This window comes from Conger conger, chromosome 1 (genome assembly GCF_963514075.1).
Source record: "Conger conger chromosome 1, fConCon1.1, whole genome shotgun sequence".
Classification (NCBI taxonomy): domain Eukaryota; kingdom Metazoa; phylum Chordata; class Actinopteri; order Anguilliformes; family Congridae; genus Conger; species Conger conger.
The window spans coordinates 19,729,376-19,753,842 of NC_083760.1; the positions used below are offsets into that span (position 1 = coordinate 19,729,376).

The 24,467-nt window shown below is 46.6% G+C and overlaps 1 protein-coding gene across 2 annotated transcripts in view; it reads right to left on the reverse strand.

The window, feature by feature from the left end:
* Nucleotides 1–825: 825 nt before the first annotated feature.
* Nucleotides 826–24,467, reverse strand: part of akt1 (v-akt murine thymoma viral oncogene homolog 1) — a 45,137-nt gene continuing 21,495 nt past the window's right edge. For both annotated transcript variants that reach the window (XM_061236693.1, XM_061236702.1), the window contains exons 3-14: nt 17,387–17,515; nt 14,512–14,623; nt 13,982–14,108; nt 13,394–13,525; nt 13,228–13,293; nt 12,462–12,530; nt 11,795–11,920; nt 10,683–10,811; nt 6,773–6,987; nt 5,588–5,675; nt 4,143–4,245; nt 826–3,213 (exon numbers count right to left, since the gene is read on the reverse strand). In XM_061236693.1, the coding sequence (XP_061092677.1) occupies nt 3,134–3,213; nt 4,143–4,245; nt 5,588–5,675; nt 6,773–6,987; nt 10,683–10,811; nt 11,795–11,920; nt 12,462–12,530; nt 13,228–13,293; nt 13,394–13,525; nt 13,982–14,108; nt 14,512–14,623; nt 17,387–17,515 (1,376 nt within the window). In that variant the 3' untranslated portion in view covers nt 826–3,133. The remainder of the gene's footprint in view (nt 3,214–4,142; nt 4,246–5,587; nt 5,676–6,772; nt 6,988–10,682; nt 10,812–11,794; nt 11,921–12,461; nt 12,531–13,227; nt 13,294–13,393; nt 13,526–13,981; nt 14,109–14,511; nt 14,624–17,386; nt 17,516–24,467) is intronic.

Below are 24,467 nucleotides of genomic sequence, written 5' to 3' on the forward strand. Positions count from 1 at the left end.
TTGTCAAAGATCTGTGCTGATGCACCTTGATGGAGAACAGGTCAGATGCTAGTATTTGGGCTGATCAATTTAATTACCTTTTGGCAAAAACAATTAATTTGTGCATCTTGGGTCTGTATTTGGCAAAGCATTTTTGTGTTGAATTGTTGAACTGTTTAATTCCGCGGACCTCGGTCCCCAAATTAGCAAAAAAAATAATTGATATCCACCATTAACTAAAACTATGTTGTCAATTTCCTGCTTTTTTTAAAATTCATACATGCTGTATTCACAAAATACAAAAGACCAGTTCCAGAAGCACAGAGCAGTTTGGGCTACAGAACCCCTGTCTCTGAGCATCCTTTGTCAATGGCAGACATGCTTGAATGGAAGTGGGCAGCTTGTCATCCACAGGGTCATCAGATGTTTTTGCCGTACACATCCACTGACAGGTGGCAGTTCAGGTCAAAACCCTTCAGAACTACCGTGTTAGAAACATCAGCATGTTGAAAAAAAGGACGTATAGATATATTTCAGTTATTCATTTCCTTAATTTATGCATTCATTATGTAGATATGTTAAGCTGCTATTTTGAACAGATATCAACAGGACAATAGGATATCCAGCAGAAATGCCACACACTCTAGTTGCTTAAATTTTAGGATAAAATTTTGGCTAGATACCCCAGGATCACTTTAATTATTCCTGCACCTGAGTGCTTTGGATTTCCCAAACACGGCATTAACCACCTGCTTTCATTAAGTAACAAAAACAATGTACCTGGAATGTAGACAGGAAGAATTAATTGGTCACATTTCTGATCTATAGCGACTACAAAATCAGGCGTTTTAGTTAAAATTCTTTATTTCAGCAATTTAAAAGAAAATAAAAATGCTAAAGTAAAAACAGTTGAACTGTGTGTAAAAAAACCCAAAAAGTTCATATTGTTGGTTTGTTCACTAAAGCTGGTGCTTTTATAATTCAGCCTGCCAGCTGTTATAAAAGACTGTGTGTGTGTGCATGCATGTGTGTTTGGGGAGGGGGTTGGGGGCTGAGAGAATTAAATGAGTTTCAAATAAATTTTTCAAACGCATTTCTTATCCCAACAATTTTCTGAGGTGACAGCCAAAGGAGAGTGACTATATGAATAAGCAACTATCAGATCTATATTTTGAACAACAGGAAAAGCAGAAGTTCAAGAGAAGTATTTATGTTTTGAGACATGTGCATACACAAAACATGCAAAAGAGAAAGATGAAATGTGGGCTGTCACAAGAAAATAAAAACAAACCTTTACATTCATTTATGCATGCTGAATGAGTTAAGCACTGAGTGATTATCAGTCAAAGTTGGAAACACTGACAACAATAATTTAAAGAGGAAAAACATTATCTTTTTTAATTCGAGTGGATACTCGACCAACCAATTCAGAAGAATGTGACATATAAGGCCAATTCAATTTCAATTCAGTCATTGCAACAAAACTACTTCATTTTGTTTTGCTTAAAACATTTTTTGTCGATATTTACATCTAATTTATATTAGCATTTCAAAAGAAAGGCTGATTGTGCCGTTTTCAATTTCCACACCAATGTGGAACAAGTACAATGAAACGCACTAAGGCTCAGCTGCTGTGGAGTTAGAAAAGGTATTCCACAAGCACACTTGTGCCCATTAAATTTGCTGGTGTATATACACTGTGAAAATGAACATGGTTAGATTAGACGGTCCTCTAAAGGAAATCAAGCCTCACTCCACTCCACAGTACATTCGCTTGACACCAGAATGCAGTTCCACAACTGCATTCTACAAAGAGTGTTTTCAGTGGCCTCACTGAGGCTGTGCTGAATGCATTGGGAAGGAGGAGACCCAACGCAGGGCAAAAAGACGGGCACTTAGACGGCCAGCTCACAGGGAACTCTGGAATATCTGTAGGTAGAGCAGAACATTCAGATGTGGCGCTTGGCCCAATGGCTCGACTCACTCTGCCTGCCACCCGGACGGGCAGCCTGTGGGGCATTCAGCCGCGGGCCCCAGGAGGAGAAGGTGGGCCTCACACTGCAAACGTGGCATTTTAAAGCTTGTGGATCCGTCAGCAACTGTGCACTGTATGCCTTTCGCATTATGTCAAATGTAGCGTAACAGAATGTATGAGAGTGTGTACTTGAGTGTATATATGCAGTATACAGTACACATACACATACGTTCCCAAAGTTGACATTTGTCTCATCTTTCCAGTTCCAATCAGTTAAATTACTCAATCCAGACACTTACGGGAAATCAAGGTGCCCTATGTATACTGATACTGGTCCAATCCCTCTGATGTGTACTCTGACCCTTTTGAGTAGGACATGACAGTGTTGCCTGCCAATTTGAGGTGTGTTGGGAATATTTTGATGTTCGAACCGCATCTTAAACAGAAAATCTGTGAGATAAATTTTCTTAAATATCTCATAATACATTGATTTTATAGACATCACCAGATTATGAAACATTTGGATGTGCTTAAAGCTAACTTTCATTGATGAACTACATTTTGGCCATATCAAAAGGGGCTCCTCAACTTTGCAACAAAAACGGTGTTGCAACCTTCATTAAATTAGAAAATCCGTTACCCCCATGTCAAAAAGCAGCCTTAACACACAGCTGCCCCTTTGTAAAAATCTTAAAAATACAACAGCAAAAGAACAAGAATAAAAAGTGGAATTTCATAATCCTAATGCGTGTTCCCATTTTTTTTATCAAGAGAAAAGTGCAGGGAGTGACAGAAATGGGGGGGCTTGATACAAAAAAGAAAGAAAACTTGGACCATCTCTCTCAGCTGTTCTGTATCTATACTGCGGTCTTCCGTTGGCTGTACTTTCGTTTAGCAATAGGGCCCATCTGAATGGGAATGTGGATGCAGAAAACTACTGTAGTGTTACTTCTCGTAAACATTACAAAATCACGGTCTTCAAAGGCCACAGAGACCCATCGCTTCTGTCGGATGGAGCATCATGATCTACAAATAACTGCAAATCAAAAGTGTCTGCAGGACAATCCAATTCCAAACACTTTTGGGGGGGGGGGGGGGCAAGGGGAGAGAGATGCCACTGTCTTTAAGAATGCAGTCTGGTGGGGGTGGGGGTGGGGATGGGGGAGTGCAGAGGGGCCCTTATGCTGTTCCACTGGCAGAGTAGGAAAACTGGGGGAAGTGGGGTCTCCTTTCACTGTCAAATGACTCCATGTTCTCATCTGAGAGAGAGAAAGAGATAAAGAGGCAGAGAGAGAGAGCAAATGAGAAATAAGGACAGAAAATAGCTAGTTTAGCATCACACTTTTACCATATCTTAACTTTTACAAAACATCATAAGTGTACACATGGTAAACATAATGGCCCTCACACTGTCAAACTCATTTTCTCCTTTTAAGCTGAAGCTGAAGCGTTCTAAACTCCACTCTGATATGCTAAAAATATTCCAGCAGGGGGACCCATTCTCAAAGAACAGTCTCACTCTCGAAACTCTTTCCCCGAGAGTGCACAGGATTCGAAAATTTACAAGAATCAGTCATATAAAAATAATAATAATAATAATAATAATTCATCCCAGCCCTTCAGTCTAGGGCATTCTGGTAATAAATGTGAGGCTGAAGAAGGAAGAACACAATTTGTATATAGCCCAAGATATACAAAATGAAAATACATTTTGTCATGAATATCACTCATGAAATAAGACCATCTTCCATAGAGCAAAGTCAAATGCCAAGGGGATTACTTTCCATAAATTCTCAGAACTCTGAAACTCAAGCTATTGGAAGTTAATAATTTCAGTTCGACTAAAAACAGAAAAGGAAAGCAATTAGTCTCGCACAACAATCTAACAAGATGAGGGAGTCAAAGTTGGAAGTCAGGGTTGTGAAAATAAATTTTGCCTGAGCTGTGGAGTGATTAATTGATCAGTCTGAAGCAGGAAATATACCAAATGCTGGTTTATTGTGAAGTGCAACGTGGCCTTAAAATGTGCTGTTCTCCCTCCAATAAGCTGCAGAAGTCTGGATGCATGAAGGGTAATCATGCACGTGGCCCTTCTCTTGACCTCTCACACACGCATGACACACACACACAGCTGTGACCAGACGTACACATCCCACTTGTGTGAGGGAGTAGGGTCCGAACAGGGTACCTTGTCCTGGTGGCGTGATGGTGATGGTCTGTGCTGTGAACTCTTCATCGAAATACCGCGTGTCCGTCTCCGAGGTGACTTGAGGCTTGAAGGGTGGGATCAGCTGAGGGGAGAGGGAGGAATTCTCATAGGTAATTGGTTAATTGTCCTGCCAGTCAGAAGATTCAAGGGGTGGGGGGGTGGGGGGTGCTTACAGTAAACTCAGGAACCTTGTATTTTGTAATACTGATAGATAACTGATATTTCAAAGAAATCTTCACATTTGGAAAATACATGGCTTACTTTACACATATTAATGCATTTTTGCCTATTTGCCTGCAGCCTAGCTTGCTAGAGTACTTGAATGGGACCTGGAAGGTTGGATGGCTCAAGCCCTGGTGTAGCCACAATAAAATCTGCAGAGCTGTTGGGCCCTTCAGCAGGGCCCTTGAGCAATCCCGCATTGCTTCAGGGGGGATCATCCCCTGCTTAGTCTAATCAACTGTAAGTTGCTTTGGAAAAAAGAGTCAGCTAAATAACAGAATTATTATTACATTATTGCCAAATTGTGACCAAGAGCCCCCTGGGGCAAGGCATAATTGGCCATTATACTACCCAGGGAGAGAGATTTTCAGACAGCTGTACAGCTAACAGTCTTATCCCAAAAGAGCAACTACTAAACTCAGTCTGGCACCTGCAGTCTGTGTGCATCTGTGCTCACAGCTACTGTGTAGCTCAGCTGGTGGACTACAGACTGAATTCCATCCTGGCCAGAATTGATGGAGGATATTACAGCCACAAGACAGGCCTGTGAACGCATTCGAAATGCAGAGGAAACGATCATCACTGCCTGACCGCTGAGCACGTCTTGTTATTTTATGTATGATTAACAACCACAACAACAAACTTTCCCAGCCAGTTTTATGACAGAATGGTTTTTGCACGAGTGGCTATTGGAGTATCAACGCAGCCAGACTGATGCGACTATCGCAGTGCTTGTCATGGGTTTCTGAGTGGCATTGCCAATCTATTACCTGACACTTCAGCTTTGTTTGCAGGCATTCACTCCCCTGATTAGTGCCTGATCAAAGCAGATGCTGTGTGTCTCAGCCCAGCAAAACAGGAAGAGTACATATTACTCTCCGGTATCTGGAGACTCCCACGACTTGAATGAAACCATCCCCACGGTTATGAAAAGCTACTACAACTTGAGCTTCATCCCTGCATCTTCAAGGCAAAGGAAAGCACACTGAATGGGGGACTACGAGGTAATTAATTAATGCCAAGTTTTCTTTTCTGGGACAAACTGTAGCTTCCCTTAGCTTGTGAAAATACAAATTTCCCAATGCTGGCCCAAGGATAAAGACTGCACGTGCTTGCTGTAACCTTCTGTTTCTGCCCTGTGCGTTTAGGTGAAGAGGGGCGCACATGACAGGTCTCAGGTGCACCATTTCTCTCTCTTTTACCTTCTTCTCATAAACATCCTGCCACACGATCCCAGCGAAGAACTTGTGCTGCATGATCTCCTTGGCATCGTCCGGCCCGCCGCCTAACCTGGAGCAGAGAAAGAACCAAACTAAGAGTCACTGCAGGTCAAACGCCTTGAACTGGACTGTCAGAAGGTGAAATATATTATCAGAGATATGCTCCGTGTACACAACTTTATTAGCGTTCCTGGAGCATTCGGGCATGGCGGAGGCCTTGCTGTTTTGGAGCCGTTTCATCTGTCAATCGGTGAGCACCATGGCCTTCTCATCCTTTCAGGCCCAAATTATTCAAATCGGATTATCAAATCCGTTCTATTGTACTATAATTTATCTCCCTCCTGGCCCAATCGGTACCTTCATGTCTGAATTTGCAGAATTCTTATCTTCTGCTTTTAAGTTATTATTGTTGATTTCATCAATAATTAATCTCCTACTACTGTTAGGCAGATGATACACAGCTGTACCTTTTCCTTTAAACCTGACCAAATGGATAACAGGTCGCATAGGACTGTCTAGCTGCCCTCAAGGGCTTGATGTCAAACAACTTTTGAGGTTCTTGTTATTAGCCCCGACAGCGTAGCATCCAGAGAGCAGCAGTATATCGGTCCTTTGTTTACAATTGAAAAAAAACCTGGGTGTTATTTTTAACCAGCACATTTCAAGATGCTGACCAGCTCATGCTTTTTCCAGCTGTGAAATATTGCAAAATTAAGAACTGTGGTGTCTACTTCACAGCTGGAAAAAATTATTGATTCTTTTATTTCATCCCACCTAGACTATTGCAATGCCCTTTTTACTTACCTCAGCAAGTCAGCATTGGATCGATTACAGTTGGTCCAGAATGCCACTGCTAGGCTATTGACTAGATCCTTACATTTGTGAACTGTTGTCTTCTTATTCTAGTGGTAGGTCTCTTAAAGACTTCAGACCATGGACTGCTGGCTATCCTTCAGTCTAGACAGAAGTCAAAGGATGACCGTGCTTTTGTCACTGTGGCTTCTAGGTTATGGAACAGCCTTCCCATTGATATTACATCTGCGAATACTGTGGACACCTTTAAGCAGGGTCTAAAGACTGTCTCTCACCCAAGAAACTGTTCCTCTAGAGACCCGTTTTGTTTAAACATGAAGTGAGACCTGGGGGGAGGGGGGGTCAAACACACACCGCTGTCGGGGGTCCTTCTTCAGCAGACCGGAGAGCAAAGACTTGCCCTCGGGAGCCAGCGTGCGGGGGAAGCGGATGTCCTCCATGAGGATCAGCTCGAACAGCTTCTCGTGGTCCTGGTTGTAGAAGGGCAGCCGGCCGCACATCATCTCGTACATGACCACGCCCAGGCCCCACCAGTCCACCGACTGCCCATAGTCATTGTCCTCCAGCACCTGGTGGAAGGGGAGGATGTGGCAGTCAAGGCCGAATCACAATGAGCATGCGAGGGCCAGCAGTGCAGGTTACTGAGGCCGACATTTTAACTACTGAGTGGAAGGGACAATTCGCTAGGACGTGCTAAGACCTCGGTGCCAGTGTAGCACAATAATCAGGGACTGGGGCTTGTCCAAGGGCTGATTCCCAGATAGGGCACTGCAGTTAAGATACTTCACCTTAATTGTCCAAGTAAATGTTCAGCAGTATAAAATAAAAAATTATATGTACAGTAAAAGAAACTTAAGTTGCTATGGACAAGAGTGCCCAATGCCAAAAATGTGAATGGTACTACGGACTATCACTAGTCCAAATGAAATCACAGTTTAAGTAAAAATAGGCTTGAAGTGTAAAAGCGGGCAGTGAGGATGGTGCCGTTTTTTCCAGGTCTGCGTGAGGAGCCCTCATTCCACAGCCAGGCTTCAGATCCCAGGGCATTCCCAGCACAGCTCATATCTCACATCAGAAGAGGGGGGGTAGGGTTTCCACTGGAGCTCCGCACATTTAATCACCGGGAATCTAAGTGCGTAGAGTAGCGAGAGGGGCCAGGGCCATCGGACCAAAGGGGTGCTGCCAGGGGCCTCTGCCACTATCCCACTGATACTGAATCAGCTTCCCAGGGCCACTCTCCACTTTTACTGCTTGCCTAGCTGCGCTGTAGCCTCCTCAGACCTGCATGATCGTTTCAAGCTGCTGCGAAAGCCCGTTTCAGCAAAATGTGAAAGTTCATTTCAGGGAAAAGCACGGTCCACATCAGGAAGCAGCCTCCACTGGGCATAACGGCTCCCTGACCTGCTCAGAGGCTGTGGTGTTGAAATGAATGCCTGACGCTGGGGCGAAAAAAAAACGATCAATTTCCTTAAACTGCAAGGGTCAGGTTTGTTTGGCAGACGCGAGGCAAACAGAGCTCAAGATGGACGCCGGGGGCGGCGGACAGAGGCAGGGCTGGACGGGTCGGGGCTCGCCGTAAATGGAACAACAGTGCCCCCCGCGACTCCCTGTCCGCACACGCAGTGCCGAGCGGAGGAGGAGGAGGAGGAGGAGGAGGAGGAGGAGAGGGAGGGTGGCGGTAACGTGAAGCCGGCGCGGCGATAGGATTACTCGGCCTTCTCTATTTCCAGAGCTGCTGTCGTGTGATTCACGCCGCGCGACAGCTGGGCCCGCAGCTGCCCCATATATGTAGAGGAGCGGCACAGCTGTGGAGCTGCCAGGACCGCCGGAGCCAAGCTCATCCCTCACACGTAACCGGGGCTGCGGTTACACCCCGACACTGCCCCGGCCAGCCCACAGGGGAGAGGAGAGGACAGGAACACACTCCTCTTTCTCTGAAGCGCACGCGCTTTCCTTTTTTAATCTTCCACAGGAAGGAGGCAACTCCGTAAGACTGTTTCACGCCATCACACGAATATACACGTCTACTGTTCCTACCTTCTTTTCCTCTCTTGATCGGAGAAAGGCACACCGGCACTTTAATATGGACCCACTGACAGACGTATCCGGACAGCTATCCATGACTAGGTGAAAATGACCACTTGTGATGGCATTTACACAGCCATCTCTGTGTATACAAATGAGAAAAAGAACTTGATAATATAGCATGCCAACTAAAAGTGTTCGATGTGGTGTTTCCAGCAATATCTGGAATATTCTTTGGATATTTTTTTGGAGGGGTCCAACAAAATGACCCAACAATCAGTGTTTGCTGGTGGGGCCGGGCCAGCTCTGGCCTGAGAAGAACGTTTCTCCGGGCTAGTGGAATATTCCCAGGCACTGCAGCATTCCTGCACTCCACACACAACAAGGTCATTGTTTACTGCAGAACAACCTGTAACACTGTCCGGCCCCCTCTCCCCTGCACGGCTGCACCTTAGTCTCCATGGAAACGGCCAGCGCCGGCTTTGCTGCCAGACTGATTTTATCGCTGGGCTCTAACATTACTGTAACGTTGGAGGAACGCAACTGCAATGCTGAGGGGGTGCTGGAGGGGAGGGCCTCGCTGGTGAAACTGTGGTTATGTATTTCAGGTGTGGTCTCTCCAGCACATACTGTCTGGATTAAACTCAGATATGTCAGGTGTAGCCTCTCTAGCACATATTCTCTGGAATAAAGTCAAAAATCAACCAGGTATGAAAAGTTCCAGAAACCGTTTTTAATCTGAGCTATATTCAGTATATGCGCACAATATAATGTGAACAATAAAAGCACATATAAACACTAAGGCAAAATAAAACAATAACATGCAATAATAATTTAATCATTATTTCCCCTTTACTAATATCACAAGCACTTACAGCCTTACAGTACATTCACCAGGCAAATACTGTATACATTAGGACTGCACTGACTGAAATCGGTCTAAGGACGCATACGGTCCTCTGTTCTCATTGACACACTCTGGGTGTTTCTCTTGCATGAGTTCCAGAGGCCATGGAAGACAGAGAGGGAGCCTCCTGTAGCAGGGGTGAGAGAGGGGCTTGGGGGGACCATGCCTGGACCAGGTCAGTGGAGGAATCCCAGGCAGTTGTGGGCTGAAGCCCCCTTGGAAGCCAGGAGCAGCTGTAGCCAATGTGGCCTTTTCTCCAGGGGCGGAAGCTCACGTTTCCCAAGGCATTGCCAAAACCCCCCAAACAAATTCCAGACAGGGGCTAAAAACAACGAGCCGGCAACTGTGTCAACATGGGCACCCCTCTCCCGGAAACATTCCTAAGTCGGGAGATGGCGAGGGAAGGCAGGAACGAGGGGGGCCTGCCATATACACAATGCAATATCAATTTACAAATCGCGCTCACACGCCCATACGAGCGCTGCAGGTCCACCGGCAAAAGCACGGCTAACCTACACATCACACCTGAGTCAGCATTTCCTCACCACTATCCGCTTACAACAAAACGGATTATCCTTAGGAGCTAATACGGGTCTGTAATGACATAACCTAAACCCTCTCACAAGAGCAACACAACCTACCATCTATTTATCGCGTCAGGGATTTTCACTGACAGTGTTCAGTCCCTCTTACGCCATATGTGGAAACCGAAACTTCCTGGAATGCACACTTACCTACTCTCTCCAGCTGCGGAGTTCGACAGGCTTCCTTTTCTCTCGTTTTGCAAATCCCATTTTGACATCCCTCAACCAACCGCAGGGTGAGGTAGGTCAGGAGCTGAAGCCTAACCATTGGTTCAGAGATCACATGACCTATATGCAGTGCCCTACAATATACATCAATCATCCAATGTCGTACTTCTGAAACTACACAGCTGAAGTATGCTGGTGATACTTTTTTACCCCCAGTAGAAATGAGATGTGTGAATATGTGTGCTACAGTGAAAGCTCGGTCCATGCACTGAACAATGAGTTGCAGTGGAAGCAGGTGCTTATGAATATTACCCGGCAGTGAGACCATGACTTGTCCTGTTCTGAGTTCTAATCACTACGGATATGCACGCAATTGTTGTAGCAGCCAATCACTAAGAACCACAAAATATGTTACAGCCATGTTGCTGATGAATATTCATAAGTGAGCAGTCCTCCTCAGAACTCTTAAGTGGCACCCGGACCTCTTTAGTGTGGTGGTGTTGGGGGAGGTGGGGGGAGGGGGGCAGGAAGGAATGCGGTGTGTGGGGCCTAACCGCCGATTAACATTCATGAACTGTACCTCCGGGGCCAGATACTCCGGGGTTCCGCAGAAGGTCTTCATGGTGGCCCCGTCTTTGATGCCCTCCTTGCACAGGCCGAAGTCGGTGATTTTAATGTGCCCATCCTTGTCCAGCATGAGGTTCTCCAGCTAGGGGGACAGAAGACACGGCGATACCAAACGCAGTCAGCATCGACGGACAGCCTGCAGAGACGGACAGCCTGCAGCGACCGGCCTTCAATTCTAGCGTCCTCTCGGTAAAAGTCACCTGACAGCTGTAGCTCACACGTGGCCAGCAGCTCCAGGACTGAGTCAGCACATCCTCTCGTCCTGCTACCCTGGCATTTTCGGGAGAACCTTAGCAGGCTTGGAGCCCGGCTCGTAAACCCAGAGGAGGAGGGGTGGGGGTAGTGGGGGGGGGGGGTCTGCTGACCTGGCTGGTACAGTTTCATCAGCTGGGGGAGACGGGGCAACAGATTCTCCCCTCTACCCCCCCCCACCCCTAATGACCCAGAGATATCCTGGTGTCCCAATATCTGTTCCCATTTCATCTTGTTTATTTCAGCAGTACGCTCGATTTTGCAATGCTATTTTCTGTGCCTGGACATCTTTTCACAGTGTGACGTCTCAACCCCGATCCTCCCCACACGCTGCGAAAGTTTTGTCCTGCGTAAAATGTACCATAAACTTCACTGTCAGCCGAGGCGGTTACAGCACCGGGGAGAGCCTGCAGCATAGTTGTTGCAGTAAAAATGACTTTTTCCTACTTTTGTTTTTGAGCCCAAGGTGAAAATCAAACACACTTCATTAATTAAAATACTGCATGACCAACCCTCGCACCTCTGGTTTGGGCCAAGCATTAAAACTGTTTATCATACTGTATATTTCATAATGCTCGAATCCAGATAAGTTGTGCATACCGATTCGGTCACACTGCTTTATAGTGATTAGAAATCTTCTAGTATCAGTCATGGCAACAAAAATAATCATTCTTGTTTGCAAACTAGCCTAAATGAACACTAGCATAACACTGCCTTGCTGTGAAACCAAAATCTGATGGGGACCAATCGATAAGTGGCTGGTTTGTCCTGCATGGCTATTTATATCCAGGATATGGCTTTTCAGTCTCCCACCTTTAGGTCCCTGTAGACCACGTTCCTCTCGGAGTGCAGGTAGTCCAACGCCGAGACGATCTCAGCCCCGTAGAAGCGAGCCCGTTCCTCCGAGAAGACGCGGTCTCGCGACAGATGGAAAAAGAGCTGCAGAGCAGGCAGGGAGCGGGGTTAGACAAAGGCAGAGACAACACTCGGGATTACCTGCTGACTCTATAAGGCAGGGACAACACTTGGGATGACCTGCTGACTCTTTAAGGCAGAGACAACACTCAGGATGACCTGCTGACTCTATAAGGCAGAGACAACACTCGGGATGACCTGCTGACTCTATAAGGCAGGGACAACACTCGGGATGACCTGCTGACTCTATAAGGCAGAGACAACACTCGGGATGACCTGCTGACTCTATAAGGCAGGGACAACACTCAGGATGACCTGCCGACTCTATAAGGCAGGGACAACACTCGGGATGACCTGCTGACTCTATAAGGCAGGGATCAGCAACTCACCATCCTCAAGGGATGAGAACTACAGCTTTTCCACCCTCCCTTTACCTGGGAGTCCAGTGTGAAGACAGCAGCACTAACTGCCCAGGAGAAAGTAAACCAGGGCTGGATTTGGATTTGAGGGCTAGAGTTGATGATCCCTGCCACAAGGCCTTGACAAACATCTTTTTGAAACTCACCTCTCCACCGTTTGCGTACTCCATGACAAAACACAGCCGGTCGTGGGTCTGGAAAGAGTATTTCAATCCCTACAGGGGGGATGCACAACAAATGAAAAATAAATATGTTTACTGCAAATGAGCTTCATTACAAAAGATAAGTAATATACAAGCAATGCACCAATTATATTTAGCCTGAACATATACTATTGTTCTGTTGCAGCAGTGAAACAGGAACGTTCACATAGTGACATAAACAATATCAAAAAAGTGCTTAAGTGCTCCACTGACAATTTAATAAGACAGAAATATGTTCCCTCAACTCATTTCAGCAGGTACCGTGTGCGACATAGGCCCACCAGAGCGTGAACAATATTCTCAAATAGGGCCTATTTAACGCAATGAACCATTATATTATATTTTGTTGATGGGAATTCAGTTTCCAGCACAACTGTTGTCTGACAGCTGATGGCCCGTAGGACCCTATTCACCACTATGGAGACAGCATGTGCTAGCCCAGCCACTTTAGACAGACAGTTTTTGGGGGGCTTGCTTTGTGAGCCTTCACAAGGTTTGATAAAGGCCGTCTGATGGCAAGAAGCTTTTCAGAGCTTTCAATGAAGCCGGCTTCTCTAGCTGGGTTATTTAGCATCACTCGAGTTCCCCAAATGCAAACCCAGCGCCTCGTTTGAAGGACACTCGCTCACGAAACTTGGAGGGCCACCTATTCAGCGGCTTTGTGGCGGCGGTGGAGTGTTTGGGTTAGGTGTATGGAGGAGTCTCTCACCGTCAAGAAAGGGTGCTTGGAATTCTGTAGCACTCGATTTTCCGTGAGTGTGTGCGCTACTTCATCCTGAAAGATCACAAAGAGGGTTTGTACAACATCGACAATGAGCGGCATTTAAAAATCCCCCGCTCCTTTACTCACGCATGCAAGGCCACCGGCTACTCACTTTAGCTACGATTACTTCCTTTTTCAAAATTTTCATGGCATAGTATCGACCTGTGGCCTTCTCCTTCACAAGGATGACTTTGCCAAAAGTGCCTTTTCCGAGGAGTTTCAGGTATTCAAAATCGTGCATAGTCTAGGGGGAAAAAAGGAAAGCATTACAAGAGATTGGAACTGCTCTAAACACATTCTCTCACTGCGCAACATAAACTTACTTCAGCAGATTCAGAATGGTGTTGAGAAAGCTTTCAGTCGTGTGACCACGGCAACATATTTGAGGTGCTTGGGCAGATCTTTGAGGGGAGGACTCTGCACTTTTCACTTCTATAACTGTTAGAAGACTATATGTGGTGATCCCATGTTTCACCTCTGACCCCTGGAGCTGGGAGGAATGTTGAAAACGTGCGTGAGGAGGAGATCCCATGGGACCTTTGTGTCACGATTAGAGACACAACTGCACACCCTTGGCGAGGCGCTGAGGCAGAAAGGAAATGTAATCTGGTGCTAAGCTGAAAGGGGCCGGGGTGGGAAAGACCTCAGCGTTTGGCGGCGCCAGCCAAGACTAGGCGTGGAGGGACGGGGCGTGACGCACCACTTTGAGCCTGGGTTTGGTCAGGTACACCTCCATGTCCATGGGGTCGGGCGAGGAGTCCATCATCTCCTCCTCCTGCTTCTGGAGGCTGTCCGCCACCGTTTGGATGGCTTTCGTCCATTCTTCCCTAACGACGGAGAGAAAGAGAGCAGGGGAAAGCAGGCCTCAGAATCGGAGTCTCATGGAGTCGGTTGGCAGGCTCTTTTCGTGACAGTTGGCTGAGCTCATCAAAGGTCTGGAAAATTCACGCCCGCCAGTGACGCGAGGAGGCGCATAGTGTGCACTGTAGGCCTCTTGGATAAGTCTGTGTCTGTCAGTGGCTGTGCGTGAATCCGTGGGGGCTTCTGAAACCGCATCTGTTCTCGCACGAGTCTGTGCCCGCGCAGGCGTGTGTGTGTGTGTTGCGTGCGTACACGGACACACTCGCGCACATGTGTGTGTGTGTGCGTGTGCACATGTGCGTGTGCACATGTGTGTGTGTGTGTGTGTGTGTGTGTGTGCGGCGACAGCGCCTGCAGGCGCTCGCTCACCTCTCCTCAGGGGTCTCTACGTGGAAGGTGCGCTCGATGACAGTGGTCCACTGCAGGCAGCGGATGATGAATGTGTTGGGCTTGGGCCGCTCTGTCTTCATCAGCTGGCACTCTGACCACATCCAGAGAGAGGGGAGGGGCAGAGAGGGGACCGCAGTTACAGCCATTTGTCTTTATTGCCAGAGCAGGTGACACTACTGGGACTGTCAGCAGCCATTCCGGGGCGAGGCACGGATGCGGAGGGATCAGCGGGGGTAATGGCAGCTGGGGGGAAACGGGGCGGGGCTCTGGCGCACTTTTCCTATTAGACACCAGGGGAACATTATACCGCAGATAGGATTCTTGAGGAGAACCGTGTTGGATTCAACCAGGCACATTTTGGTTATTACATTTCACACATCACCCATACCATTTTATTACTCTTTAGGTGATAAACTGCTCAACGGCTCTGAACCATAGCAAAAGCACATCACTCCAAGCCACTCCAAGGACAAATAGTCTACTGTATGTACAAGAAAGAAATATTACAGCCATACTAATTTCTAAATCACAATCACACTCCCCACACATGGCTAATCCTTACATCTTTTGTTACACAGGTAGCAGATTCTGTTTTCACATATGAAGCTATAGCATGAGCAGTTAATATTACAGGCCTAATATTATATGCTTTAACAGTTCTTTTTTGTAATATTTGTGTTAATTAATATTTAATAGCATGCACCACTTAGAGTAAAACAAATACCTGTAAATGTATTAAAAGAGGTAAATTATCAACTGAAATATATGAGGAAAAGTACATTTTGCTGTATTTATTCACTGTTACTGGGCGTAATTTCCGTATGTAGTCAATATAGAAATATTTGTCATTTTTCACTGATTACAGAACAATAATTTACAAGTAAATTAATCAGAGGTAATTAGACAAGTAAAAACTGATCAGTAATAGCAATATTGTGGCAGAATTCTACAGGTCAGTGAATAGATAGAGCAGGCAAATAACACAGTTGCAAGACACATTTGCCATGTCATGGACCATTGCTTTTAGACCATATAAAATCCCACAATGAAATTTTATGTTGCTAAAATACAGTTATGCTAAAATCTTAGCAGAAAATAATGAAGACAATTAGTGGTGAGGTGTAAAATGATTTGGTGTCCAAGTCTCAGGTAAAATAATATATTCTAACATGCTTTGAACTTGAACATGAGCACCAACTTGCGTTATTATAACGTGCAGGTAAGTATTACAATTAGGGATGTGACAAGTCATCTGTTTATGTAAACGGTTACCATCCCATTTTTTAAATGGTTAACCAATACTGCTTATGACTGCTAAAATTTTATTGCATTTTCAAACTTTATTTTAGCCATCTTAAAATAGATTCATTTAAATGTCAACATTGTAGCTCAGACACTAGCCTAATTGCCAAATTAAGGATTTATATTTACATTGACACCCATGCTCACAGATATCCAGCAGTCTGTAGTTAAAGTCCAGGCATGCTGGTCGATTGCACGTCATTTTGTTCAATGCATCGGTTAAAATAATAATTCTTTGTGTTTTCATCCCTCTTCCATATGGATTCTGCCTGACAGACTTTACTGGCATGAAATCTGCCCAATCTGCTACTATTGAGAACTTTGTTACAGACAGGGCTGCGCACTCAAAATTCCTGCGTCATGTTAATGTCCAATATTTGCGTGATATACAGTAACATGATAAGACTGCATGGTGGTGGCGACCCAATAAATTTGGTCTATTTCAGGCAGGGAACCTGATGGATCTTTTATGCCAAAGGTTTCTATATAATTTGGCTTATATTTTTATGTAAACACTAAACTCTGCTAATGCATTTGATTTTACACGGTGCAGGGCAATCTAGAGTGACAGGATTAATGTGTTTAATGAATTTTTGCTTTCAATATATGATGGATACAATAGGCTACTGGTCTAAGGATTTTTCTTTTATGCCAACAATTCTACTTGATTTTAGAAATCGTTAAACTACACGGTTCTGGAAAATGTAGGTAAGCTAGCTCTGCCCAATATTAGATATATAGAACACAAGACAAGGATAGTGATTGCACTATTAGGCTAAGTAAGTTAGAAAAAATTAATTGTTGAATTTAATAGTAATTACGCAGCCCAGAATCTTTATTTCAATTGTCCAACCAATTTGTGCGTTTTGTCACTGGTGGTGAAAGCGCATTTATTTAATGCTTCAGCTTGAGTAAAAAATTATTGGTTATTGGTTATCAATTTTTGGTAAACGTGTACAACTGAGTTTCGGTTAACCGTTTAAACGTTCACGGCGCTAATTACAATGCCCTAAAAGAAAAGAGAGGGAGCATTTCACCACTGTGCTGCAGTGACTCTCATTAATACTTCTCTAAAACACAGTCCCAGGTGAAAAAGCTTGGGCCATGCAAAAGGGACGCAGAACCCTACGGTGAAAACTCTGAAAACGATTGCTGATGGAGCAGGCTAGAGAGCCGCAAGATAAATAATTGAAATCAGGCAGTTAATAACCACTATAACTCAAGGGTGTCAAGTGGAAATGTTTTGTTTAACGAACAATATGCTGTCTAATTACTCTGTTCAATCATCTGCAGAACACAGAAGACCCAACTTTCAGTGCGAGGATTTCCACTCTGTGGTGCTGTTACACCTCTAACGGCCCAAAGGTACAGGAACAGTTCTGGCTACACCTGCCAAGGCCTGTTTTCAGGTTACCGGATGATAGCCCCACCAGAGAACATTTTAATCCAATTTCAACTTGAGATGTGGGTCATTTCACTGAATAAATAAACATTTCCAGGTCATGTGTCATGGGACTTCAACAGGGCAGGAGGCGGTTAATGACAAACTTACGTGCTACTGAGAAGTTATTTAATGGCGTTTCCAGCTGGTCTACATCCTGTGGTCGCTCCTTATACCCGATGAATGTTCCGTCGCTCTTCAGCAAGAAATACCTCGGCCTCCAGGTCTTGATGTACTCTCCTGCAGAGGAGACAGGAAAAGGGTTCAGTGCATTCGAACAGAGGTCTGGAGAGTGCCAATCAACGGGCACAAACCAAATAACCCAGCAATAACCTGCCTGCTACCGGTTCCTAATTCCAGCAACGTTCCTGTCTTTTCTCAGATTGGTTAATTTGTCTGATCAAAGTCACCGTCCCATTTAAGCTATGGATTTGTGCAACCCGTTTCCGCTGAAGAGGCCGGGGAAGCACGCGGGAGTCTGTCACAAAGCCGGCACGCCCGCCTCCCTCCGCTGCCTCCCCCACTGAGCACCAAAAGGGACACACTCCAAGTGCATCGATCCTTCTGTCAGAAGACACCCACCAATGAATTTATAAGAGGCAACAGAACTCAATTTCTGCTATAGACGTGTCACCAAACGCACCGCCAGATGTTCCAGAATCCCAGAAACAGCTTACGCACCATAAAGGAGAAAGGGTCTCATGCTGAAGTAGACCTGAATATTTATACAAGAAAAGTGTAATTTATTTTTAATTACTGGAGCTGGGTATTAACCCCATGCAGTGCCTGTACAAGCTGTCCTTAATTGCCCCATTTCCTGTGACGGAGCAGGCTGGGGATGCGGCATCCGTCAATCCAGGCTTCTGTTCCTCTCCCTTCCCCGAGCAGTTTTGGGAGGGTGTCTTTCTGGACGCCGTCGCCTCTTATATCACCGAGCGCACAGCCCCGGAAACCCAAACCTGAAAAGAGTGACGTCTCGCCAATTTACAAGAATGAACTCAGCGCTCAAAATCTGAGCTCTCGTCCGCGTTGTATTGATTCCCCTTTGTCCCCAGGCCTTGACAAGTTAGCCATGTTCTTTTCTCTCTGCAACACCGCCCAGCTCTCAACCTTCAGAGCTGCAGGGAGGAACCAGTATACAGGGGGGGGGGGGGGGGGGCAAGGTTATGGCCAGCTTGTGTGTATTAGAGACCGCTCTCACCCTTGGTCTTTCATAGTATAATAATGGAACATAGGGGTGTCAATGGGGCCCTGTGAAAACCTGAAAACCGGGATAGTTTGAGGAGCAGAGATGAGCCCCAACAGAGGATGGAGGAATGGGGGGGCGTGGTGGGGGGCTTTAGAGCTCTGCGTCACTCACCATTATGGGATTAAATCATTAAAATGGGATGCGGGCAAATTGTAAACACCTGATTTACTGCAACTGGCGGAGGAGGCAGCGCGAATCGCGCAGGAGAGGAAACATCTGCCCCAAAGCACTGTACGCTTTACATTTCCATTCAGAGCAGATGTCCAATATGTTATTACTGCTGTTGCCATTTTTCATCATGACACGGGGAGAGATTTCTCATCTCTATTGTGCAGAGTAAGTGTTTTAAATACACATAGTTCATTTAGAAATTAGTTAAACTTCGGCAGGGTTCAGAAGCGGCTTCCAGCAGCCGCGGTTCGGTTTCGAAACGGTGCGTGCGTTCCGTGTTGGGAAACGCTCCCCCGATGCGCGAGTACCGTGCTGTGAACTTTCATAATGCGCTTGTTCAGTGTGGTTGTGCAACTCCAATTAGAGGCCACCCGTCTGGACGATCGCAGTGTTTCAAAGGCCTGTCCTTTGACTAATTAACGCAACTCCCATCCAGGGAGCCCCTTGTTCTCAGCCTCCATGTCGCGCGAACATCAGAACGGTCATGTGTCTTGGTTCCATGACATGGTCACGGCGGGTCTCTCTCCGTACGTCAGCGGCGAGGTGAGCTCTTCGCAACAGAGCCGCATCGTTAGTTGGAATTAATTGCTCTGGCATATGGGGGCGATCACTGATGGGAGGTGGGGTGGGGGTGGGGGTGCCCCAGTGTTCCCATGGCGACCAGATCCTCACTTGGCTGCGGTAAATGACTTGGCTGACCCTCTGCCCCCCCCGTGTCCGCGTCCACTTGCCAAGGTAGACCTGGGACAGTATGTGCGCAATGCGGAGGGAGGACAAAAGCTTCAGAACTTTCCGGAACAAGGCCTTGCTCTTCAAAAAACACCCCACTGAATGACATACACGGCCCCAAATATTTTTATTTAGCCAAGCGGCTGCAAACTCAGTCATTAAAATGGCATGGGACCGTGCGTCTGCCGAGGAAGAAACCAGAGGCTGCGGCGTCAGCTGTGCGCTAGCAGAGACGGTTAGCTAACGCTACGCGGGGAGGGTCGGGGGGCCGGGGGAAGAGGCGCAGGGGCGCAGCGGCGGTGACAGGCAGGGACAGATGTGTGGGCGGGGGGGCACAGCGGTCAGCGGAGAGGCTCCCGGGGGTCTCGCGCGGGGAGGTCCAGCGACCGGCTGCCAGCCCCTGTGACGCACGTGCTGGGCGATCGCAGCCTGCCCCAGGAGACAGCCGGCCAAGCCCCTCTCCACCGCAGACCCGGCTGACATTCAGGCTGGCTCCAGACGCCCCGCAGCACGTCAGCATGTTTAGCACACCCTCGCTTCCCAGCCATTACCTTATAAATTTCCCCCACTACGCTTTTAGAAAGGGTTCGGTCTCCTGACACTTAAAGTCGGGAGGCAAGAATGAAAGCGTAAGCTGGCTTTTGTGTTGTCAGCAGTGCAGAACCGGGTCAGCTGTCAAGAGGTTGCAGGTCTTTTTTCCCAGGTAGGGCAATGAACAGGACTGCCTCAGTAAATATCAGCTGTTCAAATGTACTAAATGGAAAGTATGCAAATCACATAGGATTACAGCATCTGCTAAAAGGCCAGATAATACTGGAAGATGCTTATTATCATAAGCAATTATATAAGATGTTTATACTTAAGCTGATTTTCGTGAAAATACTGAACATGTCTAAAATCTTAGATATCAGAGAAAATGCGGAAGGCCTAGTAAACAGGACGAATTGAGAGATGCTGGAATGGTGCCACATTGCTGCAACGAGGACGCTCACCACAAAAGAATGTGGCACCACAGGTCCACTCTCTCCGCCTTGGTTCCAGCTCCAAGATATTTTCCAGACGGGCTACAGAGTTTCTGGGGACGTGAGATCTAATTGTCCGCAGGGGTCTGTTTGTCATAACTCACGCTGGTGTACGAAAAACATTCATGGATCGGATTAAAAAGGGCCTCAGATCAGAAGAGAAACCATAAGCTGGGCCAGGACCCAGACTACGGAGACGGGGTCAAACTTGGGCATCACGTCTAACGGGCCACTCTTACAGCACAATGGGGGCTTGGGAGGGAAAGTGCCAAGCTTCTGCCTGGAAAGCGATAAGAGGCTCTCACTAGACCTCACTGGACAAGAAAGCCTTGGCATGTGCATCTTAACTTCCACACACTGCCTGGCACCACAGCCTTGTGACCAGCAAAATGACCCCCATCTATTAATCGCTCTCTCTCTTCCCTCCCTTGTCTGAGCGCTTTCTGTAAAAAAACTAAAAACCCTCACCTTCTCCTTTTTTACCGCCCTTCCGCTTTTAGTACTCATCAGTTCTACTTTCTTTATGTTGACCCTTTTGCACAAGACAAACTGGTTTGCCTATTTTCCACATGCACCCCTTCACAGCTGTACTTTTCCACCTCTGGAGGTGGAGCCTGGGTCATGTGACTTGTCCGCAGCGCTGTGTAGGGTGAGAGCCAGGCCGTGGGTGGTCTCGAAACGCAGGGGGGCACTGCAGAATGACAATGTCCTGATTTTGGGGGGAGGGGATGGGGGGGAGGGGGGCAGAACTCAAAGCTCAGATGTCAGGGTGAGCAGCACGACCAGGCATTTCCCCGGGCTTTTTCGGGCTGGTTTCGTCACCCCTGCAAGACCGCTGACTGACGACTACGAACGAGCGCACACGTAGAGCACGTTTACAAACTAACAGCATCTTCCCCTACGTACCGTCCGACCTATTCGTTTAAAATAGGTATTCAGTGACGCAGCCTGGCTCTTTCGCTAAACGGGCCTGGTGGTGCTATGGAAGATACTGCGGTTACAGCACATCTGGCACAAGGTCGTTTTCAGCTGTGACAGAAATACAGTGGCTACTCTGAGCATATGAAGCCCGACTTTTCAAAACTGGAAGTGCCAAAGTTACAGCAACCAAACAGGAGATGACATCAAAACCAAGAACGTACTTTTCACGCTGGTTTTTCAGTTATCTGAATCACACACACCAGTTCCTTTCAAAGCCACCGCCATTTCCATTTGGTCTCTCCCTGAACCCGGCAACATGTCTGGGCTTACGTTTATTCCCGCTTAGCATAACCACTGAGAAGTAAACTTTTCCAGCACTACAGACACAGGCAGAGGAGGGAAAGTCTTTGAAGGAACTCTTTGAGTGAGGCAGGAGAGGAACCGACTCCCTGGGCACACGTTTTAGTACGCCTACAGATGAAGGAAGAGTTCGAGGACAAACCGCACCTACATGAAGAGCATGAAGAGACCTGGTCAGCATGCGTGCGAGAGGAGGGAGAGAATGAGGTGAGAGAGGGAGGGAGAGAAAATGGCAATGGGTGGGTGAGAAAGAAAGAAAGAAAGAAAGAGATTTGCCTCCTGGTAGTCTGTAGGCTGGAGGATGGGGGAGAAAGAATAGGAAAAAATCAGGGAAGAGAAAGGGAAGAGTAAGAAAACTGGGATGAGGAAAAAGAGGAAGGGATAGACAGAAAGACTGAGTGAGGGAGAGAATGAAAGAGGGATGGCAAGAGGGAGTGATACAGAGAGAGAAAAGAGAGTGAAATCTGCTGCCCTGCCCTCCTACGGTGTAGTGAGGGGGCCCAGAAGAGGAGCTGTCGGGGACTGATAGAGTGTCTTTACATGACAAACAGCTGCTGAGGCTGGGGATGCACACTGGGCAAAGTGGAAAATAATGAACAGCGAGGCTCTGCCAAACAAAAGGGAATTCATCTTTATTTGCCAACTGCTACGCGGCCTGAGCGCGGACAGACACGGCGAGGCCGGGCCACACCCCGCACCGCGACCCCCCGCCCCCCCCCCACCCGCCCCAGAGACGCCCGCGGAGCTACCCACGCACCTGCCGCGCGGCAACACCTGTACACACACACCGACAACACGGAGAGGCCACAGCTCACGCGGCCTGCGCTCCACTCTCCGCTTTCTGCCGGCCCTTTGAAACAAAATGGCCGCCTTCACCTGCCTCGAACGGGAGGGATAGGGTTAAGCCTCGCTAAGACGCGTTTCGCTCTCCGTGCTGCCTCTTTACACGGCTGCGGCAGTTTGTGTTTGATCTCCATCTGCACTTGAAGGCAATGGGAAACAGAATGAAACAATTTAAGAACATGGGGGTAGTAAATCTTTCCCCCACTGCCGCCACCCTGTGCTCCCTGCTAACCGTACAGTACAGACGATCATTTAGAAAACCCACAGCTGTGTCGGAGATCTATGTGCACTAAATGCAAATTTGATTATTCTGAGCAAATTGCCTCTTTAATTGAGTCTCCCACATCATTTCCACAACTTATCTTTATATCATCCTGTCCATATTTGAACTGTAGATGGGAGGAAAGCAGCAAAAATACGGTTTAAATTATTTCATCCAGTATTTCACTTTTGGAAAAGTCCGATTCGCACAAAGGACAAGATACTTGAAATGTTTTTCTTTCCCGGGCATTCTAATTTCACTTTTACTTTGAAACACAGCCATTCCACTTAAACTGTATAACATATGATATTATACAAGACAAATGGATATAGAGTTCAGATGGCTATCCTTGGCAATTGAAATTCTGTTGCAGTTTTTATCAGTGGGGTATAAAATGCATTCCCCACACTCATTCCCATTCTCCTCTTCTATATCTTCTCTTATCTACCCTGTAACCTCCCTCTCTCTACCTGCCTTTAATTGTAGAGACAAAGCATTATCTATTGCTGGGCTGTTATGACCCGACCATTGAACTGCTCATTGATCACTACTTGGAATATTGCTAATTTATGAATCTAGGCCTTTTCTTCATTTGTACGAATCATAGGTCGCTCTGGATAAGCACGTCAACCAAATGACTAAAATGTAAATCTAAAATGCAAAAAAAACATTTTATTTTCTCAACAGCTACATTACTCAGTACGAGTGTAATTCATTTAAATTGAACTACGATATATGACAGGGACTGGATTCGCATTTTCAATCCTCAAGCTAAATTCGCTAAATCTGCTCATAAAACCATCAAATTCAATTACAGCAAAGAGGAAGTCTGAGTTGCACCGTCGTTCCTGAACTGCTTCAGCTTCCAGCAGTTTCCATCAGGACTCATATGACCGTGTTTCATGTCTCCCATGTGGCAAAATCACGTTTTTACACTGAGCCTGTCCACATAACTTAGTTACAATTGTTCTGCTCAAACTTGGCAGTTAGGAGGCTAACCTTTAGCCTGGAAAGTGCAGTTAGCGGCGCACTGCCCCCTTTCTTCGGCACCATCATGTAATGTGACCCAAATGCTCACAGGTCAGATGTTTACAGAAACATCCCAGGCAAGGTCTTAACTTCTTGAGACCGGCAGAGCCTCATGTAAAAGTCCTGACCTGCAAGGCAAGCCTCTACCCTTGACTAGTAATTCAGAGGATCTTTGTACATCCTCATGGTAGCAGGTCACCAGCATGACCGGATTGGTTTTCTCTACAAAGTGCTCAGGCACCCCACTCCTACCCATGTGGGCCCCATCACCCAGGAATACATTAACTATCCACCAGACTAACAAATCCATGTTTCTTAACATAATAATGAGAAATATGTATGAGAGCACACACAAGGTCAGCTGTCTGTCTGAGGTTTTGTTTCTTTCCGCCTGTAGCTTGTGTCTCTATGTCCTCAAGAAAGGAATGTGTGGAGTAAAATGTCCTGCTTAGCTTTTTAATAAACACATCATGCAACTTTCACACTCCTAAAGAAAGACCAACCCTTGGGACCTGGCACACACACACACACATATGAACAAAGAAGCCATGAGCACTTTTCAGGCCCCGCACCCAGCAGCTGGACTTCCTGAGGGGGGCTGCTGTT